General features: G+C 28.0%; 1 protein-coding gene across 6 annotated transcripts; it reads left to right on the top strand.

Moving 5' to 3' along the window:
* Positions 1 to 2,055: 2,055 nt before the first annotated feature.
* On the top strand, positions 2,056 to 20,795 carry LOC111040808 (coiled-coil domain-containing protein 39-like). 6 transcript variants are annotated; one of them, XM_022324844.1, is made up of 19 exons: positions 2,056 to 2,288; positions 8,620 to 8,765; positions 11,228 to 11,347; positions 11,585 to 11,731; positions 13,087 to 13,245; positions 13,311 to 13,532; positions 13,601 to 13,792; positions 13,870 to 14,085; positions 14,168 to 14,383; positions 14,445 to 14,609; positions 14,681 to 14,780; positions 14,870 to 15,024; positions 15,181 to 15,610; positions 15,673 to 15,779; positions 17,396 to 17,608; positions 18,295 to 18,518; positions 19,172 to 19,251; positions 20,124 to 20,200; positions 20,314 to 20,794. In XM_022324844.1, exons 2-18 carry the CDS (start codon positions 8,658 to 8,660, stop codon positions 20,153 to 20,155), a joined length of 2,886 nt encoding a protein of 961 aa, XP_022180536.1. In that variant the 5' UTR covers positions 2,056 to 2,288; positions 8,620 to 8,657; the 3' UTR covers positions 20,156 to 20,200; positions 20,314 to 20,794. The 6 variants fall into 6 exon arrangements, 5 of the variants coding, with proteins under 5 accessions (XP_022180536.1, XP_022180547.1, XP_022180562.1 ...); XM_022324862.1 differs by lacking the exon at positions 2,056 to 2,288 and adding an exon at positions 9,115 to 9,297 and having other exon boundaries at positions 8,666 to 8,765; XM_022324855.1 differs by lacking the exon at positions 8,620 to 8,765 and having other exon boundaries at positions 2,057 to 2,288.
* Positions 20,796 to 22,560: the final 1,765 nt, after the last annotated feature.

Here is a 22,560-nt window from a genome sequence, read left to right as displayed (position 1 = left end):
TTATACATGATTGACGTATGCTGTGATCATATACATTAGTATTATATTAATATAATTAACGTGTAAAAATTGTACTATAAATTATATAATTAGTTTTAAAAATAAATCCAATTAATTTTGTATTCAGCCCTCTCATTTTTATACTCGTTCTTTTTATTTTATGCAAACAATACAGTAATGTGTATATAATGTAAATCAAAAATGTATACAGTTATAGAATATAAGGTTCCTTTTTGTTTCTTTTTATTTGTATTATTTGTGTCTTAATATTTCAGATTTAAATACATGAATATGACTGAACAGTCGTATATTAATAAAAGAAATATTCAACAGTTTTAATTGTTATTATGTCATGTAAATAGAAAATTAAAGCTGTTTCTCCATATAACTTGTAAGCTTTTAAAATTTGAAATAAGGATACTAATTTTCAGTTTAACTTGGGTAGGCACTGTTTGTCTACATAAACATATTTTGTCTATTAAACTGTTGATCATGTATTGTGAAATAACTAGTAGAGATGTCTTATGTTGGATCAAATTTAAAATGGATCTAGTTGATTCTTTCGGGCAGTGTTTAGAGAATTCTTTTTAGGGGTCCCATACCTAAAAAATACTTAGTCTCAAATACCAATCAAGGTATAATCTATAATAAGATAAGTACCTAGGTGTCTAAAATACCTTCTTATTTTAGTACTTGGTGAAGAAAAAATATTTGAGTATAAAAGTACATATATCTACTTAAAAAAACATTTAAAGATAGATACTTAAAAATACATTTCACAGTTTTACATAATATATTTTTTTATTCTTTAAGTTTTTTTTAGAATTTTCATGTAAATAAAATTGATAATTAAAAATATATAAACTAAAATAACATTTTTTGTAAATTAGTTTATTTTAAATAGGTAGCTTATAGAGCTACAAATACTCTGAGAATGTATGTATTTGAATTTTTGAGTAGGTGCTTAAAAAGTTATAAAGTATTTGAATACTTTTATTCAAGTAGGTTATAACAAATTTTTAAAATGTATACATTTCAATTTCATTTAAAAAAGTCAATTATTTAAATTATTGTAGTAAATAATAATAATAATAATAATAATAATAATAATTTAAATCAATTTCATAATAGGCAATTAATTTTTATAATATAAACATATAGATTTAAAAAACCGCAGGTGCTTATTTTTTGATCTGCATGGTCTTTAATTCTTTGAGGTATAGTTTTAAAAATTGTTAGAGTTACCACCACATACATTTTTAGTGTTTTTATGTGAGTTTTTAATGATAATTCAAGTTTTTAAAAAGTTTTGTGTATTTAGCTTATATAACAGAGTACAAATTAAAAATGCTTACAAGCCATCACTCACTTGAAAATTGAATAATCGTAAAGAACGTATTCACGAACAATTAATATTCTTAGTTCTTACCATTAAATGTTATAATTGGTTGCTTCACTATTTTAAAACTAGCTAATAATTTTCAGAAAATTTTCGATATTATAAAAGGTTTTTTTGAAATTTCGTTTTTAACAGTACATAATTTTTAGAAATATGGGCTTTTTTTGGTGGGGGGGGGGAGGGGAGGGCATGGAACCTGGAGCCGCCCCTGATTTTAATTATGCCAAAAACAATAATTATTTAATTTTATATTTTTGAATTTATCCCCATACAAATATGGGCCAAACAGAACCACTCTACTGTCTCTACTCACAACTATTAGGTTTAGATATTATGCATTCCGCACATTGAATAAAACCATATAATACTCATACGAAAATACGGCTTCCTTATTAGTGTAATAGTGTAACAATTGGTCCGATAAAATATTTAAATTATTCATTATTATTATTATAAAGAATTATTTATTATTAATTATTATTATTATTTATATGAATATTTTAATAAATGAGTTTTATTTGATGTGCGTAATGGTACTGGAATGCTCGTGGCTCACCTCCAACTAGTTTGCGGCACACTTGTGTGCAGCTCAACATGGGTTGAGAACCACTGGTACGCCTGCGACCGCTCATGTGTGAGCGAACGGTTCGTATGCGCTTGGATGTAAAATAAGTGTCTATTTTGAATCTTGAACACATCCGCTCTCTGTAGTCGCCAGTCGACTTTAATATCTAGTTATTTTATAAAGGATTTTATACGTCTACGGTATTTACTTAGTTTGGTCATGGTTTTACTTTTTAGTAACAATTAGCGTTGGTGTAAAATGCAGATTATGGGAGATGATTTTATGATAATAATATCAGTTTATGTTATGCAGTGTCAATGAGCAGTAAGTACCTTGTATTTTGTAACTTTAAAATACCTACTAAGGTCTATAAATAAAATAAATGTATTTCTGATCTCATATCAACTGAACTCACTGGGTCTTCTACTCTTCTAAGTAGGTTAAAAAAAACGTAGTTATAATAGTTGCAGTTAAGTTGCCATTCGTCCAAGCCATTTTTGCAATTTTTTTTCCATATCTTGTCCAAAACAATTCCTTCAAATCATATTACGAAGGTATAGTGGTAGTTGATATTTCGCAAATTGGAATTCTTCAGGTATGGGTAGTAATCGTGCATTCAATTTTTTGCAATTAGGGAGTTAGGAGACCGTATCTGGCAGGCAAAGCGAGCTCTTTTTGCTATATTTGACATTCTTTATTGCTAATATTTTAGACTTAAGATTGTTTGGAAAAGGAAAGTTTCCATGTCAATCTTTGACTTTAAATCGTTTCATTTAATTTCTTATTCCGGAAACTGGTGTACATTATAATGATGTTTATGGTATTTGACAACATGCGACATTTAAGAGTGAGATTTATAATTTTCAAACCCGGTGGTTACTCACTTGTTTTGTTTCTTCCACAATAAATTATTTCCAAAAATCAAATATACTTATTTAATGAATGCTATAAAAACCACTAAAATTACAACTATAACTTTGAAACTAATAACTATTGATTTGTAAGAATTTTGTTTGGCACTAATTTTTAAAACAGATTTACCTAAGCTTCAAAAACCAAATTAGAAAAAATTGTGTGGTAAGTAGAGTGCAATTTTTCGGAATCATATTTAATTATTAATTAGTATAATCATCCATTTTGTCTGCTGGTTAAACACAGACTTAACTCGTCATTGGTATCATGGTGAGCGTAGCGCTCGCCTCGTTTGTATTTTGAGAATCACTTTCTATTACTTGAGTCCTTTAATACCTTCAACCGCTACGTTTTCAGATGTTATTTTGTAACTATAATACATTTATAAATAATTCTTGATAAGTTATTGACATGCTATGTCATCAATACGCGATTGCCGGCCACTGGCAATACAGCATAAACAACATATATCTAGTGTATAATTTTTTTTTTGTATTTTTGTTTTCAACTAGAAATTTGTTCCTCTAAACTGATGTAGCACAGTGGTGTCTGAGGTCCAATCAATTGAGCAGAGTTTTTCTTATATAAAAAGATAAATATTTTACAGCAATGGAACATTTTTTCTATTGATATTATTGATTGGTAGGACCGTGGACGACATAATATGTATATAAAAGCCAAGATAGCTTATTAACAGAAAAAGGTATGTAAAGAATAAGATGTGTTATAACTTATAAGCAGGGCAGAGGACTTGTTGCATTTGCATATTTGTTTTGCGCGATCAAAAAAATTGTAGAGTAAGAAACAAATACGTTTCGTGCTGAAGCAAAGCTAGTTTTGAAATTTTATTTTGCATATAAATGCATATTTCGAGTTTTTTTGGTTTTAGTGCACGTTTCTTCGATTCTATACTTTAAGATGCATATTTTCAATAATTTATAATTTTATCAATATTTTTTACCGTCGACGTTATTTAATTTAAATATTTAATATACAATCAAAATAATGTTGAATTTAAAATTATTTAAAATGTTGATCATATTAATATGGTGGTCGACTGTTCCCACATGCATGTTTTTCCTAGAGAACACGTCTCGAGGATTTCCGATTAGATTTAGTTTTTGGTTATTAATTTTATTACTCACAGATATTCTTCACTGCATAAGATATTTTCAAAACGGGCCACGGGGACGTCGGCCGCAGACATCAAAATTTAAATAAAATATATTCATACAAATAATATTATTTTTTATTAAAAAATATTCATTTTTTAGTGCATATTTTTAATGCATTATAATATGCATAATAATTTTAAAATGCATATTTTTTATGCATATTTTGTACATTTTAGTCGAGATTTTAGTCCTCTGCCCTAGCTTATAAGGAATTCTGTTTTTGTTACAATTTATTCTTTATAATAAATTTTGTTACCGGTTTAAATTTGTCTTTAGGTAAATTGTTTCTATCACCAATGTCCAATTTACCATCCGGAAACATTAATGATTAGTGATTTTCATTAAAAATCATGTACCTAATTCATAATAATTAATATATAAATAATATTTTGAAATATAAACAATCGAGTCATGACTTGTTTGGCTTGTGACACTGAAAGAAAAAGTACAAGAATAACAGAAAGGGTACCTACCATTTGTAATAACATCAAAAAATTAGAAAAAACTTATGTGAACAAAACGAAAATATGAGACAGTCCATTGAAGAAGAAAAGGAAATGAGAAAGACAATAAGGGGAAGAAAACAAAATGAAACAAAACAACTAGAAGAAAAATTGTAAAAAAATTATTTTCAGATTTTAGTAGAAATAATAAACCATCAGAAACAATGACTAGTCAAACTATTAACTTAGAAACTTCAATATTTGAGAACTCAAATAATATTAAAGATGAAACCATTAATTGGCTCTTGAATTTTAGCTAATTCACCTAACAACCCTAATAGCAATAGTAATAATAGTTTGCATTATTGAAATAGGCAGTGGCGCACAATTGTGGGGGTGGGGGTTGGGTTAAATACTCCCAAGGACGAACAAAAAATAACGTTTTGAAATGGTTAGAATGAAAAAAATACATGCCTTGAAAATTATACGTATGTATAAAATATAGAACCTATTCGTCAAAATACTAATAGCATTTGGTATTAAAATCATAATGTATTTGGTTTACGCTACCCGGCAACTCAAAATTCATTTTTTTTTTTTCAAAAGCTCTCCCGGATACATCATTACATCTATCCTCCAATAAAAATATTTAGGTATATAATTGCCCCCTCCCCCTCCCCCCATAAGAAAATTGAATGTAACGTTCGCTGTGATCAATCATTAATAACACCCTAGGTGTACGAACAATGATTCATTTTGTATTTTTGTGATTTCAGTAGTGATGAAACACGTCATTTTATTTGCAGAATTTGTGAAAAATTGGTAATTGTTAAGAAGGTTACCCAACTATAGGTGTAGGTTGTGAATTTGAGACTAGACTTTGATCTAAATAGGTAACGGAGGTAATTAATTTAATTTGGGGGCTGGATGAGAAGTACTGGCACCATAGTTCCTCCTCCAGTCCTCGATACCATAATACCATAATAAAAAAAAATAATAAAAAAAAAAAAAGGTAATTAATTTAATTCTATTGATTTAATAGGTATTAAGTAGGTATTTAGTAGGTACTAATATTCCTTTCATATGCCTGCTTATCTTTAGTATGGATCCCCCGTCATGACTTTTTTATTACTATCATGCATCCCAAGGAAATGTATGTTTACTGTTAAAATGAGTGTTTCTATAACATTATGGACATAACTGGGTGTATTATGCACCTATACGGCTATACGTGGCAATTGGCATATCCATAGCTGTTTAAGAGTACAAGCCCATCATATAGATGATGTAATGAAACACGATCACGATTTTTGCGTAGATACAGATTCCTTTGTTATAAAATTGTTACAGATTTAAATTTAAATGACAATAATAATGAAATAATAATAAATTCTGATTCAGGAAAAATAAACATTGGATATTCTAAATATTTACGATGCCTATTTATTATGTAGATAGGTACAATATTATTTATTAATATAAAAAAATATAGATAATATTAATTTTATATTAATATAACCAAATTCTTTATATACCCGCAAACCTATAACCTATTAATTTTTAGAAGAAAACACATATAATAATCTATAATGACTGTTAGCTCTCAGCTTCGACCTTTCAATTTTAGACTTTTTACGGTTATTGATGTAAATTACTGTGATGTGGCGATTTTATTGCAATTTCATTAGGTACCTATCCATAATATATTTAATAGTACCTAAATACTAAACTTTAAATATATGATACCTAATTTGCACTGTTACAAGTGTCAAATGGTAATAATGTTATGCTGTTATAACATACAGACATAAGTATGATTCCAAACAAATTCTCTATGTATCAGTACCAATAACATCTCAACAAATAAAAAATTGAGTTTTGAAAATGTTGAAGTAATTATAATTTATTTGTTTATTTTTCTTTAAGTTTTCCCACTTTTAACAGAATAAAAAGTTAACCGGAAAATCAATATTATTATTTAAGAGCTTTTGAAGCTTACATTTTTTTGGCATTCGATTTTCGGCCGTTAATTCATGAATTCTTATCGAACAATTGTCTTATTTTGTTGTAATTCAAAAAGGAATAAAAGTAGATTATACTTTTTACCAAATATTTATTTAAACATTTTTTATACATGATAACATTTTAAAAATATTCCGACTTGTTATAAGCTATTTATAGACATTTTCAATTTTTTTACTTTTTTTTCTAATAATGTCAATAAAGTGTTGTTCGTTTTGTCGAAATTTTTGTGAATTTGGTACAAGATTCCTCATAAGTTGTTAGAATAGCAAATGAGAAATATTAAAGATGCATATTTTTTATAAGGATTAAGTACCTAAATATTCAAATGTTGACAAAATTCATCTAAATCTCGAAAATTTGTAAATAAGTTTGTAGTTAAAAAATGTATAAAATATTCAATTTTTATTTTTATTTTTATAAAAAAATTTTAGGGCTGCCAAAAATTTTATAATGTAATACAAGGCTCCTCGTAAGTTTTTAGTGGAAATTAAAAAAGAAAAATTGAGAGTAAATTTACAATCATTTTTATGAGTCTTTCAATTTTGAATTTTTACAAAATTCATAAAAATCACGAAAATTTATTATTGACGATTATATCACCTATACATACCTGATACAAGTTTCAAAAAATATTTTGACTTGTTTTGAATGTAAGCGTAAATGTATAAGTAAAGTGAAGGCATACCCTAACATTGCTTTTTGTGTGTCTTTTTGAATCGTTAATTTCATTTATTTTTTATAGCTAACAGAGCTATTTATTTTCAATTTTTTTAGTTTTTTATCCTATACATGTCAATAAAATTTTATTTGTCGGGGGGAAAAACTTGAAAATTTAATACAAGGCTCCTGACATGATATGTAGTTACAATATCAGTTGAAAAATATTGAAAATACATTGATACGGTTTTGTTTATAAGAATTTAAAGTGACAGCATTTATCAAATTGAAAATGTAAAAATTATTTTGTAGTTAAATATTTGTAAAATGTTTAATTTTTATAAATAAGAATCAAACAATATAAAACAAAGTTTCAAACATGTAATTAATTCTGTAACCAAAAAATCTAAAAAAATATAGGTATAACACCGTTTTTTTTTTGTAGTCATTTTATGGTATAATTTTAACGAAATTGCATATTATTAAATAATCAAAAATAATGATTTAAGTTATTATGTTGTAATTTAAAAATATTATTTGTGGGTACCTACTCAAAACTTTTTGTGTATAATATTATATTTTAACACAATGACTTTTCAAATGTAATTTTTCTGACAAAAAAGAATTTGACCTACTGTAGTACTTATGAGTAATAGTAAAATAGATTACTTTAGTCACAATAACATAATAAAATTTAGGCAATAAATTACTAAGTAATAACTAATATTATAGACTGACCGTCTTCACTCAGAATCGTATTTCGTATACAATGGTTTTATAATATCATTGAACTCAAATTTAACACCATCCATTACAGTGACCCACTGAAACCTACTGTACAGCAGAGTTATCACCAGTTACCTGCTTTTGTTTTCTTTTAATTTTAAAAACCTACATTTATGTTAGCTATAAAAAATAAATGAAATGGACAATTCAAAAAGATACACTAATAGCAATGAGAGAGGTATAATATGCCTTTCCTTTGCTTATACATTTATGCTTACAATTAAAATGTGGTTAATACACGATGCACATATTATAATACACAAAGTATTATACGATATCTTCGAGTGCAGTCCTAAGGACCTTTATGAAAATAGTACTTATTCATAAATCTCAAGTCTTATACATTCTGGATAGTCGAATACATATTAAACATTATCATGTCGTCTAGGTTTTTAAACATTAGGTGGTTACCTACCTACGTATAAACTCGACAACATATGCACCATGACAACGTCGTATAATCTAACTAAATGACTTAATATTATACATATATTATATATCATACGAGGTAAGTATCCTTTTACCATAGCGCTACCATACTATGTTACCATGGCGACAGTTTTGTGTACCTACTTCACGTTTGTTTTCACAATTTTTTCAACAACTCTTTCACTTTGTGCCTTTTCAATGGATTTTTAATTTTATTTCTGACTTCAGTTTCTAACTAATCATAAGGTTCTGGAAAATCAGTAAAAATGGCGTACGACAACTCTGTAATAACAGATATAATGAAGGACATTGGCTGTGGTGACGGCTTTCACATACCTGTAGCAAATGAAGAAAATCAATTACTTGAAAATGAGGTTGGTACATTATCTAACTATAACATAACTGTTTTTATTTATAATTAATCACAACTTTCAATATTTATAGAATTATGCAATACAGTGGTTTTCAAACTTTAATTATACACGGCACACCGTACACAATGCAATCAGTAATTTATGGAAAAACCGCGGCACAACTGTGTGTTTTGGCACCCACTTTGAAAACCACTGGTATAATATGTATACTGGTATTGCTGTGTAAAAGATTCTAAAGAATATAGAACAATTTCAGATAGATTTATTACCTATACTTATAATATGTCAATTTATGTATAAATGTTTACCTACCTATTATTCCATTATCTATTATCAATTTTAAAAATAGGTAGATACCTACTTGCATGCTTGGACTTGAAAGACAATCCTACATTATTAAAACATTTATGATTTATATACATTTGAGTCGGTACCTAGGTACCTAGAAAAGTTCAGTAAGTTACATTTACAATGCAGTTGAGTTCAGTACTTATCGTCGTCAAGTGTCGTCGATACCACCAAAAAAAAAAAGGTACTTAACTCGTTAGTCGTTATACATAAATAAAACTGTAATGAAGTTGGTAGGTCCTCGCGTGACTACAAGGGTATTTTTCTAATTTCTTATGATTTGCTAGCTTACAAATGGTGTAATAGCCTTGTAGACTTTTATAAGTATTTATTTATAATTTGAACAAGATAAAAAAAAAGTGGGCAAGTGTGAAATGGGTACCCCTCTACTGTAAATGAGGTTAGTAGGGTCATGTGTTATGGACTAGTTAAATTTGAATTCAATGATATAAAATCATTGTAGGTATATGAAGAACGACTCAGAGTGAAGACTGCTTGACATAATATATTTATAAGTATATTTTATAATATCATTTCTAATAAAGTAATTCATTTTACTATTAGACATTGATAATACTAATACAGTGGCTCGGCGTGGCACGTTGGCTGCGGCCAGTCGCGGAATACGACTGTGAGTAGGTAACGGCCACAGCTACAAGTTCCCGGATGGGTGACCACCCGCGTTCACAGTAGTTAAGAACCTTGCTACACATACACTTATTTGCTATCTACCGTAACAATCGTAAAAAAAAAACAACCTACCGTACCAACCTTACCCCTACCACAGTTCATAACCCCTACAAAACAGCTAAATGGCCTTAGTCACCATGTATACATATTGCATATTCGTTTTACATTTTTTAGTTAAAATATGGGCTAATTATGACAAACTTTGTTTTGAATTTTCAATCATAAGCTTTAAAAACTGAAAATCAAAAAAAAACTAAAATACAAAATAATTTTTCAAATTTTCGAGATTTTTATGAATTTTGTTAATATTTGTCTCAATGTTTTTTAATATTTTTTAACTGATATTATATATGTAAAATAATTGTCGAGCTGTAATACTTATTGTGAAAGCTAATAAAAAAAAAAAAAAAAAAAAAAACTGATATTATAAAAACGTAGGAGAAACCTTGTATTTTATGTTCAATCTTTTTAACCTAGAGATATTTTTTTTTATCGATTATAAAATAAAAAAGAACATGTTCAAAAATTATGGGATCGTTTTCAATAAAAATTATATAAATAATAAATATATTCTTTTAGACTTATGGAAGGTTTGTAGTTTTGTTTTTAAACCCTTACTAGGTCCGTATAGGGTGGCTCACGATAATCGAAAATTGGTTAAGTATATAATATAGGACGGCTGTCATTCTTTACAGATAACAAAATAATTATTCTAACGATTGGATATAATTATCTGTATTGTATTTTATTTTGTTATTTAACAACTATAATTATAGGTTTATGAAAGAAAAAGTGTTTGGCTGACTGACTGATGCTTCAAAAAATACGATTTTGACATTCATGAAATATTTAGTTAATAGATTGAATAAATTATCTTAAGGTAGCTTACCCGCTATTAATAATATTAAAATTATTAACACATATTCGTTTAACTTTGCTTACAATTGGTTCACTTAAAAAAACTTATTAGTATTACTATCCGCCGCAAATGGATTCCCTATCTCGATTTCATTTATTTCCACTGGTATTATCAGCTAGTATATAATTAAAAAAATTTAGTAGTATAAGCTGACACACTGTATCCGCCCAAAATCATAAAATATACAACGATCGGGACATTAGGTACCATTACAGCCTACAGGGGCATTAACTTATTCAATAACGAGGTGTCGAGATACATGTGGATTTTGAAATCCCATCTACTGGACAGCAAAGCGAGAAAGATCCTTGGTTTTTAACAAGATTTTATAACTTGGTTCTTTTTAAAATTTAATGTAGCATTATGCAAGTACCTATATTTAATATAATTTTATATCATTATGTTTCTTTATTTTACTCTAATTGTATATTCTAATATATAATATTTACTTCTAATTTAGTTTTAATAAAAGTTTTATTCTATAATCTGATAAAATGTTTAACAGATAAAAGAATTGCTTAAAAAAAAAGCAGAATTGTTGGTTATCGATGAATCAATGGATAATGAATTACGTGATAGTAAAAACATATTAACCAATTTATCAAATCACGAGAATCAAAATCAGGTAATCTTATTAAAATTGTATTTTAATAAGCATTGTTGTAAATTATTAAAAATCAGTTATAATAGAACCCAGTTTAATCAAAATACTTTTCAAAAATAATTTTACAGCTATGCAATTAAATATACTAATAATAATAAATTATAAAATAATATGTTAATATTAATATTTATATTTGTTAGTATTTGTTCGTTATATAGTAAAAGTCATATTTATATACTTATTAAATTTTTTTGATAGAAATTGATCATAGCCAATCGCCAACAACACGAGACGGAACAGCATCTGCTGATTGCAGCTCAAAGAGACAGCGACTGTTTATCCAAGGAATATAGAACATTGAAAAATAATTTCAATGAATTGACTGAGAACCAGAATAAAATGGAAGTATGGGATATTTGGATAATGATTAAAATCTTTTATATTTATAACGGTATTAAATATTAATTATAATTAATTATGAGTTATGACCTATTAGATATCGCTTAATCAAATCATGAGCTATGAATCATTAATTAATTAAATTCAAAATTATTAAGTGATTTCCAACACAATTACTCTGCAAGTATTGAACAATAAATAGTGTTTCCATAATCTAGATTGTTATGTCCGTTGATTTATTTTTATCCATAGCTTAGAAAATGTTAAAAATAGTTTAAAATATTTAATTTAAATAAATATAAATTTTAAACCATAAATCATAAATATTTATTTAATACTATCAGGTACTTACTACGATATTCCAAGATGCAATAGCTCTTGTATACTACTACATGATAGTCCTAAAAATCGAAAGGTTTTCATGGCTAAATAGCTATAAATAGATCATAGAGAGTTAAAATATTTTGAAAATTTAATCATGTTTGGTAAATTGTCATTGTTAACATTTTTAGATGATTTAAAGTACCTACGATAAGTTTTTGAATGACAAAAAAATTGGATTTTTATAAAAATAAATTATTGTTTTGCCCGATGATTTTGAAAACTACTGTGAATTTTTCCTTTAACCAAAGTACCAACTATAATCACTTTTATAATATAGAAAGAAGAAAACACTTATCATTGTAAAATCGATACATTTTTTCGCTCCGCTCAGAATCTAGAAGTAAAATAAAATTTGATGTTTAAAAAGATATACATAAAAATGGTTTTAAAATCTACTTAAGAAAAATATAATATATGTAGAGATATTATATAAATTTATGATTAATATTTAGCTGACTTTTTTAAGCCTAGGTATAAATAAAAAAATTAATCTTTATATTATCTAAATTATTATTACCAATCATTTTTTTTTATTTTTCTCTTTTTCTCTTTTGAAATAGACATCTAGGATGCCAGAATGTCAAACTGAACAAATATATTCGGGTACAAAAAAACTCAATTTTTGTTATATTATAAAATATAATAATAGTTATTAAATAGTAAATACAATTAAATGTATCAATCCTTAGATTATAGATACCTGTATTGTATAATATATTTTAAAAAAATGATTGTGTTTTTTATAAAAATGTTTTACAGTTCGTCGTTGCACCACATTTTTATACTAAAAAATAAATTAGCTTAAAAATAAATCAATGTACAACACTCAAGTTGAGTATACTGTATAGTTATAGATAATAGTACATTATGTCTATATTGTTACACATTTATAATGATGAAATATAATTTAAAACAAATTACAAATAAATTATGTGTTTATTATAATACATATTCTTATAAAATATGATATTATTTAGAATGAGTTGGCAAAAACCGATGAAAAAATAAAAGAATTGAAAGAAACTATCGAATGGGGTGATGAAACGCTTTTGGCATGGAACAACGACTTGGTTAAACGATGTACAGATGTTAATATTCTCGAGACATATCATTTAGAGGATAATAACAGGTTTAAGGTAATAGCTATATTGCAGCATAAATAGTTTCAAATATGTACATTTATGCAATTTGCATAATTTAGGAATTGGAATTACGAAGACAATACCTTCAACGGGATGTGATTGACAGGGAGTCACTTGTGGAAAAAGAAGTAGGTGAACTACTTCAAGTAGAAAGAGAGCTAGAACAAACTGCTAGATTAACTAGACAAGCACAACATGAAAGAAACCACCGGCTTGAACAATGGGAAAATGCAGTTAATTTTTTGAACTCTAATCAAAAAGATTCTCAGAATACCATTGAAGTCAGTATCATAATCATACTTGAAATGTGACAATCATTCAAAATATTTAAAATTAACGGCGATTTCAGGAAATCAATAAAATTAGGTTAGCTGCTCGTGAAGTGTATGATAATATGAATGAAAATAAACAGAAGTATCAAGAATATTTGGAGAAAAATGAAGAATTAGAAAATAAAATGGAAGAAGTAAATAAAGTCAATAATGAGCTGAAGTTATCGACCCTTAATAAGCTTTCGGAAACTGAAGATTTACAATCAGAGGTTAAGTTTTAAAATATACTATATTTCAATGTGCATAGCCTGCTATCAATGTTATTATTCTCTTAAAATGTTCACAGGTGTTGTCCGCTCAAAAAGCTCTGAGTGTTATGGGCAATAAGTTAGAAAATGAGCGTACAAAACGTAAGCATATGGAAAACGAATTAACAAAATTAAAAACCCAGATACAACAAAAGGAAAAAAGCTTGGCAAAAATAAAGGATGATTTGTCTAAAATCAAAAATCAGTCCATGACCACGGAGGAGAGATTAAATGAACTGAATTTGATCTACAATGTATCATAGTTTGATTTTAAATTTTAACAATTATTATTTATTATTTAAAATTACTTGGTCATTATTGTTTGTTTTGTCTCAGCAAAAAAAAAGTGAAGCAGAAAAATTTATGTCAGAAAAAAATAAATTACTTAATATTGCGTATAACGTACGAAATGAGATAAGCCAGGAAAAAATTAACATCGATTTGTTGACAAGTCAATTAGAACGAATTTGTAACAAACAAAATCTACTGAGTAAGGAAGAATCGAAATTAAAAAAATTAATTTTGGAAAAAAAAGAAATCGTATACAACTTGGTAATAGGATTGCATATCAAGAAAAACAATGTAAACAGATTTAATACAGCGATTATTTTAGAGCTTTCAACTCGAAACTATACGAATAGGAATTGCTGAAGCCAAGGGAACCACGGATATTGAAGAGATGAAAGTTATGCAAGAAAAGTTGCAAAAGTGTAACGAAGAATTAAGGCAGGCCATCGATCACCAGCATCAGTTGGAAAAGCAGTTAAAATCGACTGAAGTGGGTGACGATAAAAACGACTACACGCCTTAGAAAATAATAATAATGAGATTACCTATTATGAGTTATAGAGTGAAACCCGACGTATAACCAAACAAATCGAAAAAAATACTACAGAATTAGAAATTCTCCGAAATCGAGTAGAAGAATTGAACGTGACTAATGAAGGAGGTTCGATACTGCTGTTAATTGTGCCTTTGGTGTTATTGGGTTAAACTAGTTAACGGCGTTTTACGTTTTATTTTCCTCTTATAATATAGGTGTAAAACAAATTCAAGTCTTAAAAGAAACTAATCACCGGTATCACATGGAAGAAATGATGGTGAAGCTTAAGATAGAACAAATGAAGAAGTTGACGAACAACGAATGCGATAAAGTGTACTCGTTGGCTCAGCAGCGTGAAGAATTAACTATGGTAGGTACACGTTTATCATAACCAATTAAATTACAGCATGACAAAATGTTACGATGACAGCTGAAACATGTTCATATAATATTAAATTTAAACTTGGCGTGCATAGCATAATAAATTGTAATATTGTTTGAGCATTGGCGTTTTGCTCGTGCGTAGGGCATAAACAATAGAAAAAAGGAAGTGGCGGAAATTTATAAGCGGATCAGTGACGAGAAAAAATTGCTGTTGGATGAGAAGTCAACGATAAAACGCAAGTTGGACTCGATGGTCCAGTACATCGAACAACGGAAGACCAAGCACCAGATACTTTTGTCTACAATGGGAGGTCCCTCAGCCAGGACTACCGTGGACGGCAGCGGTGACGACGATTGCGACGGTGTTGACGAAGACATATCGTCGTTCAGGATGAGCGAGCACCGGATCCGAGTAGCCCAGGAAAAGCTTGAACTGCAGGAGACTGGTGACCGGCTGGACGAGCGAGTGCAAAAGCTGGAGACCGAGATCCGGGCCATGGAGAACACGTTGCACGTGCTCAACGCCAACAACCACTGTTACAAGTCCGGAATGTCTTCTGTGAATCCAGAAAGTCGGTTCGCCTCAGACTCGGTTACAGTCACTAGTTCCCAAATTTATGAGAGTTTGTTGTAGGTGAGGAGTACAAGGAAAAAGTTGTTCTGGAGGAGACATACGAAAAACTCAACAGCATGTGGCTGCAGAAAAAAAAAACTCTTGAAAATCTGGAGAACGAAATTCGAGTGAGTAAATATGTACATTCAAACAAAAACGTCGTATTCCTATAGTTATAGCGCTTCAAATAAATTCGCGGTACCAGGTGTAGATTGTCTTGCAGTGGGTGGTTCACCAACTTTATTGTACCAACTCATGTACTTACTCCTGTATATTTTAGATTCTCAGCGGATTGATGAATGTTTTGATTTTACAATGATGTGTGTATTTTTTTGCGTCTGTTTACATTGTTTACAAGATAAGAAGTGTAAAAAATTCTTCAATTTTCAACTTCCGTATCTTTTATGGCGAGAAAGTAAATCTATTTAGTAGGTACTTTTGAGAAGTCAAAGTTTAAAGTTCACAGATATATTTAAAAATGTCAGACAAATTTTAGTTCTTGACAAAATTGATTTAGTTTTTTTGGTGTAACTAAAAAACTTTTATATAATTTAGTAATTTAAATTTTCATCATTTTGATTATTTAAAAATATTTTGATTCTGAGCTATTTATAGATATAAGACAATTTCTATTTTTGTTAGTTTTTTAAAAATTAGTGTTGCACATCATCAATATATCAATATTATACATCGTCTCCGCTTAGAATCGTTTTTCGTATACAATTTTAATATCATATCATTGAATTATGTAACTACATTAGCAATCCTCTTGTAACCTACTGTACTGCAGATCAGTATTTTTATTTTAATATAATAATTAACTATGATAGATTATAGTTGGATCTTCTAAAATGAAAATGTAAATTCTGTATTTTTGTATTGGCAGTTATTTAAGTTATCGCGTTTGGATATGATTAACAATGAAAAAAATTTTTTTGGTTTTGTTGTTGTCCAAGTTAAAAAAAGTAAAAGTGTAACTGTTAGTATACCTACTCAACAATGTTATTATTTAAGTACAATTGTATCAAATATCATAGTATGTTTTTTTTTTGGAATTATTATTATATCTAATATCTATAGACTATAGGTAGAATTTAAAGTCTTTGCTTCATTGCACTAATAATAATTAGTTAATAATAATAAATAATAATAAATTAATAATAATTTTTCTTGATATTATACAAAATTAATTTATCTTTCTGGCATTTTATTTTGGATTAAAATTAAGTTGTGTTAAGAGATGCCTCTTTTTCAAAATTGTTATTTTTTTGATTTGGTCTACTCTAATAGATATTTGTATGATGATTTTCCTTAAATTATAGATTGTTTATTTTCTTAATAAAAATTGAAATATTTTTAGATTTGGTTTATAATATGACCTTAAGACAACATACAAAATATTTATTTGTCATAACTTGAATTAATATTTTGAATTGATACATATACGTTATTACAACCTAATGGATATTTTAGATTTTAATATCCTTCAATTTTGGATTTTTTCCAACGCATTGTTTATTAAGAACATTAAAAATAGTTAGTTTATAGATATTCATATCATATTATTATCATATCTAGTTATTTTTATATGTAAGAATGTAACTGATTAAGTAGTGACAGCGAGAATATACATGTCATGGATACCTAATGTAGACATGGGTATTATTATTAGATAACTAAATAAGTTAGGCATAAGACATTTTACCATATGTGTTCTATAATAATAATAAATAATACACTACAGGATTTAGAAGTTCAATATAAAGTAAAAAGTGAAGAATTAGAAAGTTTGATTAACATTCGAGACATCAAAGACGGTGAACGTGAACGCGTGCTCAAAGAGTCCAATGAACAAATAATGAAACTAAACCGAGCAAATAACCGAATCGAGTTTGATATGAAAACAATTGACAAGTGTTGTGATCCCGATAAACGGAATGCACTTGAATTGATAAAAGTATGATAAGTATTAATGATGCATACCTAATATAAAAATGTTGGAATAATTTGTAATTGATATATTATATTTTCTAACCTTAATTTGTGAGAAAAGATAATATTATTAAAGTGAACTTAATTGTATAACTGTATAAGTAAATATTTTTAACGTATTTTCTTGGACAAAATAAACCTGACCTGTCGATTTAAAAAAAATGATGTTACTTATTGGTTGTTTGTTTTAAGTATAAAATGATAGAAATTTACAAATTATTCCTTTGGTTATTTTTTTTTTTTTTTTTTTTTTTTTAATTGATCCTGAGCCCGGCAACTGTGGCCATTAGCTATTAGTAGGTACTGTAGGTTTTTGTATTGATGGTTTGTAGGTTTTTGGAACGGTAGGGGGAACACGTGTGTGTTTGTTTTGGCAGAATTTCGAATGGGGCACCCGTAGGTTTCTGCCATGCCCCGGGGGTGGGGGATGGCAGCACTTGCTCTCCGGTCACCGCGACTTGTCCGGAGAAAAATGCCGCCCGGTGGCCGAGGATCGAACCGCGACCGGCTGCGTCGCAGCGGAAGAGTCAGACCACTCGGTCACCTCGTCCCCCCCTTTGGTTATTATATTTAATCTTATAATGCCTTTATGATGAAAACATACAAATCACTCAAATGATTAGAACATAATTAATGCTCGAGTTTTTACAGCGGGATATCGTGGTGAGGATGATGAAAAAAGTGAACAAGTGCGTTTTGGAGCAGTTGTCGGAAATGTCTGTTCGACACATAGAAGTCGAACCGACTGTTAAGCAATATTTGTCGGAAAAGGATTTGGAATTACCTGTCGTGTCCGGTCTGTTTTTGAATAAAGCAAAATCAAGTTGCGGGTCTAGCTCGGTATCATTGATGAGCAGTAATTCTAGCGTTAAAAGGTTCGAAACTCCATTGGCAATTTCAGTTTTAAAACTTCTATCCTCCCACCTCCTTATCTGCGCCAACGGTTCTAAACTATCTATTATTATTTATAACTAGTAAGACAGGTTATGTGATATATGTTCTTTCAATATTTATTACGTTGAAATATAAATTATTTTAATGATTTTTCTACTTATTATGCCATTACTGTATTATTAATATTAATGAAATAAAATACCTACCATATACAATTTTAAAATCAACGGTAATATCTAAATTTATATTACGAATTTTATATTATATATTGTATAATAATAAGATAATAATATAATTTTTTCATAATAAAATATAATACATTTATTATAAAACAAAACCATTATCTATGTTATGCAAATATACATCGTCATTAAAGTTAATAATAATAGTATCTATTTTTGGGAAAAGCAAAATATTTGAACGGAAGTTAAGGTTTTCTTTTTTGACTTCTGTATAACAGAATATGTACTTATAATAATGCACAAATAGGGATTGTAATGTTTATCTTTTACTTGAAAAAAAAATTAAATTTAAAAAGTACTCAAAATCTTACTTTAAATAAGAGAAAAAATAAATTAATAATATAAGATGTAGGTATTGAATAATACATTGAAATGTTTTATTTAAATTACAGTTATTCGGACGAAGACAAGCAGTGTTCATATTCCGTAGTGAACTTAGGACCTACAGCTTTAAGTGGTTCTGTTAAATCTGGTAAATATATAAAGTTACACTACCGAATCACGTATTCGAGTATCGAGTATAATATGTAGTGTGTACCAATAACCAGTACATACATATTATACATAATGTACATGATATTTATAATCTGTTATAATATAATATAATATTATTGTTGACTGTTGTATTGGCCAGTGTTCGTACCAGAATGGTTATATACTTATATATATATACATATAGGCTATAGCCATCTTTTCGAATATTTTGCACACAATATTATGTATTTTTTTTCTAAATATTATTATATAATATCATTTTATATTATGGTAACAATAAATAATGATTTAACTGTTTATGGATCAGGATCAGGATTTCAATTGATTCGCATTAATAGTATGAACAGCTTAAAATACGTTATGGCTTTTGTCCTACAACGATGCATTTTTGTTTATTTTGGCTGTACCTACTTTTTTTTTAATAGTGTTCTGGTCAATAAAAAGCAAATTCGATACAAACAAAACTTCCAAAGTCTAAAATTTTAATCAAGGTTAATTTTATAGTGTACTGATACTTTTTATAAATTTAAAAATTTAAAAATACGTTATGGTTAATTATTTGTTGATTTTCATGGGTTAGGTAAAAAAGATTAAACACAATAGTTCCGATCAAAATAATGTTATTCAAATATTATAATTTGTAAAATAATAAAGATACACCATTCTACCATTGGCTTAGGTATGCAAAGCAAGCTATCTTGTATTTCACCTTCTACTGTTCTACATTATATGTATACTTAGAAGTAATATATTATGTTTCAAAATTCCATAACTCCCTGATAGGTCAGCAGCAATCACGCTATTATTATTATTTATTAATTTCATTATCTTGTGTTTTTTTCCCAACAGGTACTTCAATCGTGACGAAACGGTACAAATAATTAAATGTTCAAGTCTTACGGATGTATATATTTTTTATTTAGAGAGTATGTAATGTGGCCAAATTAATGACGTTTATTAAATTAATTTAAATACACAATTCTATATTGATACCTTGTATAAAAGATTTTTAATGTAATAAATTGTCTTTTTTTTCTAGACTTAAGTCTTGTAAGGTGGTTGGAAGCAGAATATTATCAATTTCATGATTTAGATAATTTATTAGACAAAACTATGTCTATTTAGAATAATTAGGTTATTCGGATTTCATTTCTGTACAACTGTAAAAACATTAAGTTTATAGAACACTTTTCTAAAGATTTTTTTTATTGGAACTCAAAAAGTACTACAGTAGAAACATGAATTTATCATAAAATATGTTCTAAACCATTTTCTAAACATGATAAAATTTTCAAAATATTATAGTATATTTTTGATTTGTATAAGCTAGTTTTTAATAAATTATTGTCGATACAAACTTTTTGCTGTGTCAAAAAAACAGAAAATTTAATATAAGGTCTCTTATAAGTTGTTATTTGTGTAATTGAAAAATGGTATAGCGTATATTCACAATGACTTTTTACAAGAGCCTGAACTTGGAATTTTGACAAAATTTGTTAAAATCACGATCATTTGCAAAATTATTTTCAGATAGAAATTTATAAAAGTTTATTTTTATATTTAAGATTTGAAAATTGAATACATTTTTCTTCATAATATGCTTTACTACTTTTAACAAAAATAAAAAATTGACTGGAATATCAAATTAATTTTTTTATGAGCATTTGAAGTTTTTTGGCATTGGATATTCACCAGTAAGGTAACTATTTGTTAATGACCGAGCTTATTTTGTTGTAATTTATTTAAAACTAAATAACTATGATAACTATGGACACTTGACATTTTTATTTATATGGTACATTTTTTTAAAAAATGTTTTGACTATTTTTGAGCAATTTATAAGCACAAGCAATTTAGTTATAAAAGTTGTTATAATAGCAGTTTAAAAAATATTAAAGATACGTAGGTATGATTCGGTAAATTTTAATAAACATTTAAGGTTAAAACTTTGGCAATAATCGCCAATGTAGTTTCTATTCAATAAAACGTATTTATTAGTTAATAGCTTCATCTCAATGTGCGATGTTTTCATGTAAAATGGCCTCCCAGTGTCGCTGAAAGGCATAAAATATAAAAAAAGTTTTCATTTGCTTGTGGTTGCACCGAAACCACCGTTTCGAACTTCAGATTCATTATTTTTACTATTCAGCTTTTGTAAGAATATTTTCACTTTTCTTTTTACTCTGACTCTTGAGCTGCCCGGTTCAAGTCCTAGCCAGTGAGCGATATTCACATGTGGTTTTATTTGAAATTGGCTATTTTGAAGCCACTTTTCATTGTTCACAATTCTTCTGATTCAGGGGTAAATGTCGTTTGAAATAACAATATTTATTTTTTCATTTACATTGCATATCTCATTTAGATTTTTCATTATGTTGTGATTAAATGTTGTGCATGATTTGTCAGTATTGCCGAGCAAAAAAATTACCCCTTGAAGCACCTCGTCTTTGCTGTGGTGGAGAAAAAGTTAAGACCGACAGAAGCTGAATAAAATGCTCCTCATTAAAATATAAGCAGTACTATACAACCCGGGCAAAGCCTGCAGAAATATGGAAAAAAAAATACATTTTTTTACAAAAAAAAATCTTTGGTTCGGGCAACGCCGGTAGGGACAGTTATTTTAATATAAAAGTCATAACTCATAATGAGTTATTGAATTTATTTAAAGTTAGTTATTTCATGATATAAAGGGCAGAGAGTGCATTATATGTAAGTTAAAAATAACATAATATTATTAAGATAAAAGCTACTACAAATACATTTTAAAGTAACATAATATAATAAACTAAGAACAAAGTATAATTTTTTTAACTTTCGATTATCATCGAAAAAGAAATTGGAGTGAGATATTATTAATTTTAAATAATTTACTTTATTGATATGATGACTACCTACTTATAGCTTCTGGTGGAAGTGTGTAACTTGCTAAGAGTGAGTACCGATTTCGGAGACAACGTCATAAAAGTAAAGCACGTTGGTCTCTCGTTGATGTTCGTTTAAAACTCAAGAGTTTGAGAAGGTAATAAGGATTGTAATTTCATGTTAAGGGTTGTGGTTTGTTGAAACATCTTGGTTATAACTTTATAAGGATTTGTTAAAAGGCTTAGTGCTCTAGTGACCTCTTTTCGATGACTGGAATTTTTGATAGTTCATTTTGAGTGTCTAAATGTCTTACATGGCCCATGAAAATCGGTAATTAACCTAACCTAATATAGTCCCCCCTCGCTTATTCACTGTACTTTTGATATATTAAGTGTTAAATATAAAACCATGTTTGAGTTTCTTG

Source organism: Myzus persicae, unplaced genomic scaffold, assembly GCF_001856785.1.
Source record: "Myzus persicae strain clone G006 unplaced genomic scaffold, MPER_G0061.0, whole genome shotgun sequence".
NCBI classification, from domain to species: domain Eukaryota; kingdom Metazoa; phylum Arthropoda; class Insecta; order Hemiptera; family Aphididae; genus Myzus; species Myzus persicae.
The sequence above is the reverse complement of the archived record's forward strand: the minus strand, read 5'-3'. Positions and strand labels throughout refer to the sequence as shown.

Bases quoted from the DNA above. Each gene is read 5' to 3' on its own strand.
- LOC111040808 (XM_022324844.1), top strand. From the start codon at position 8,658: ATGGCGTACGACAACTCTGTAATAACAGATATAATGAAGGACATTGGC. The intron at 11,732-13,086 runs GTATGGGATATT...GATATTATTTAG, and splicing joins AGAACCAGAATAAAATGGAA to AATGAGTTGGCAAAAACCGA. The intron at 14,781-14,869 runs GTTCGATACTGC...CTTATAATATAG, and splicing joins GAACGTGACTAATGAAGGAG to GTGTAAAACAAATTCAAGTC.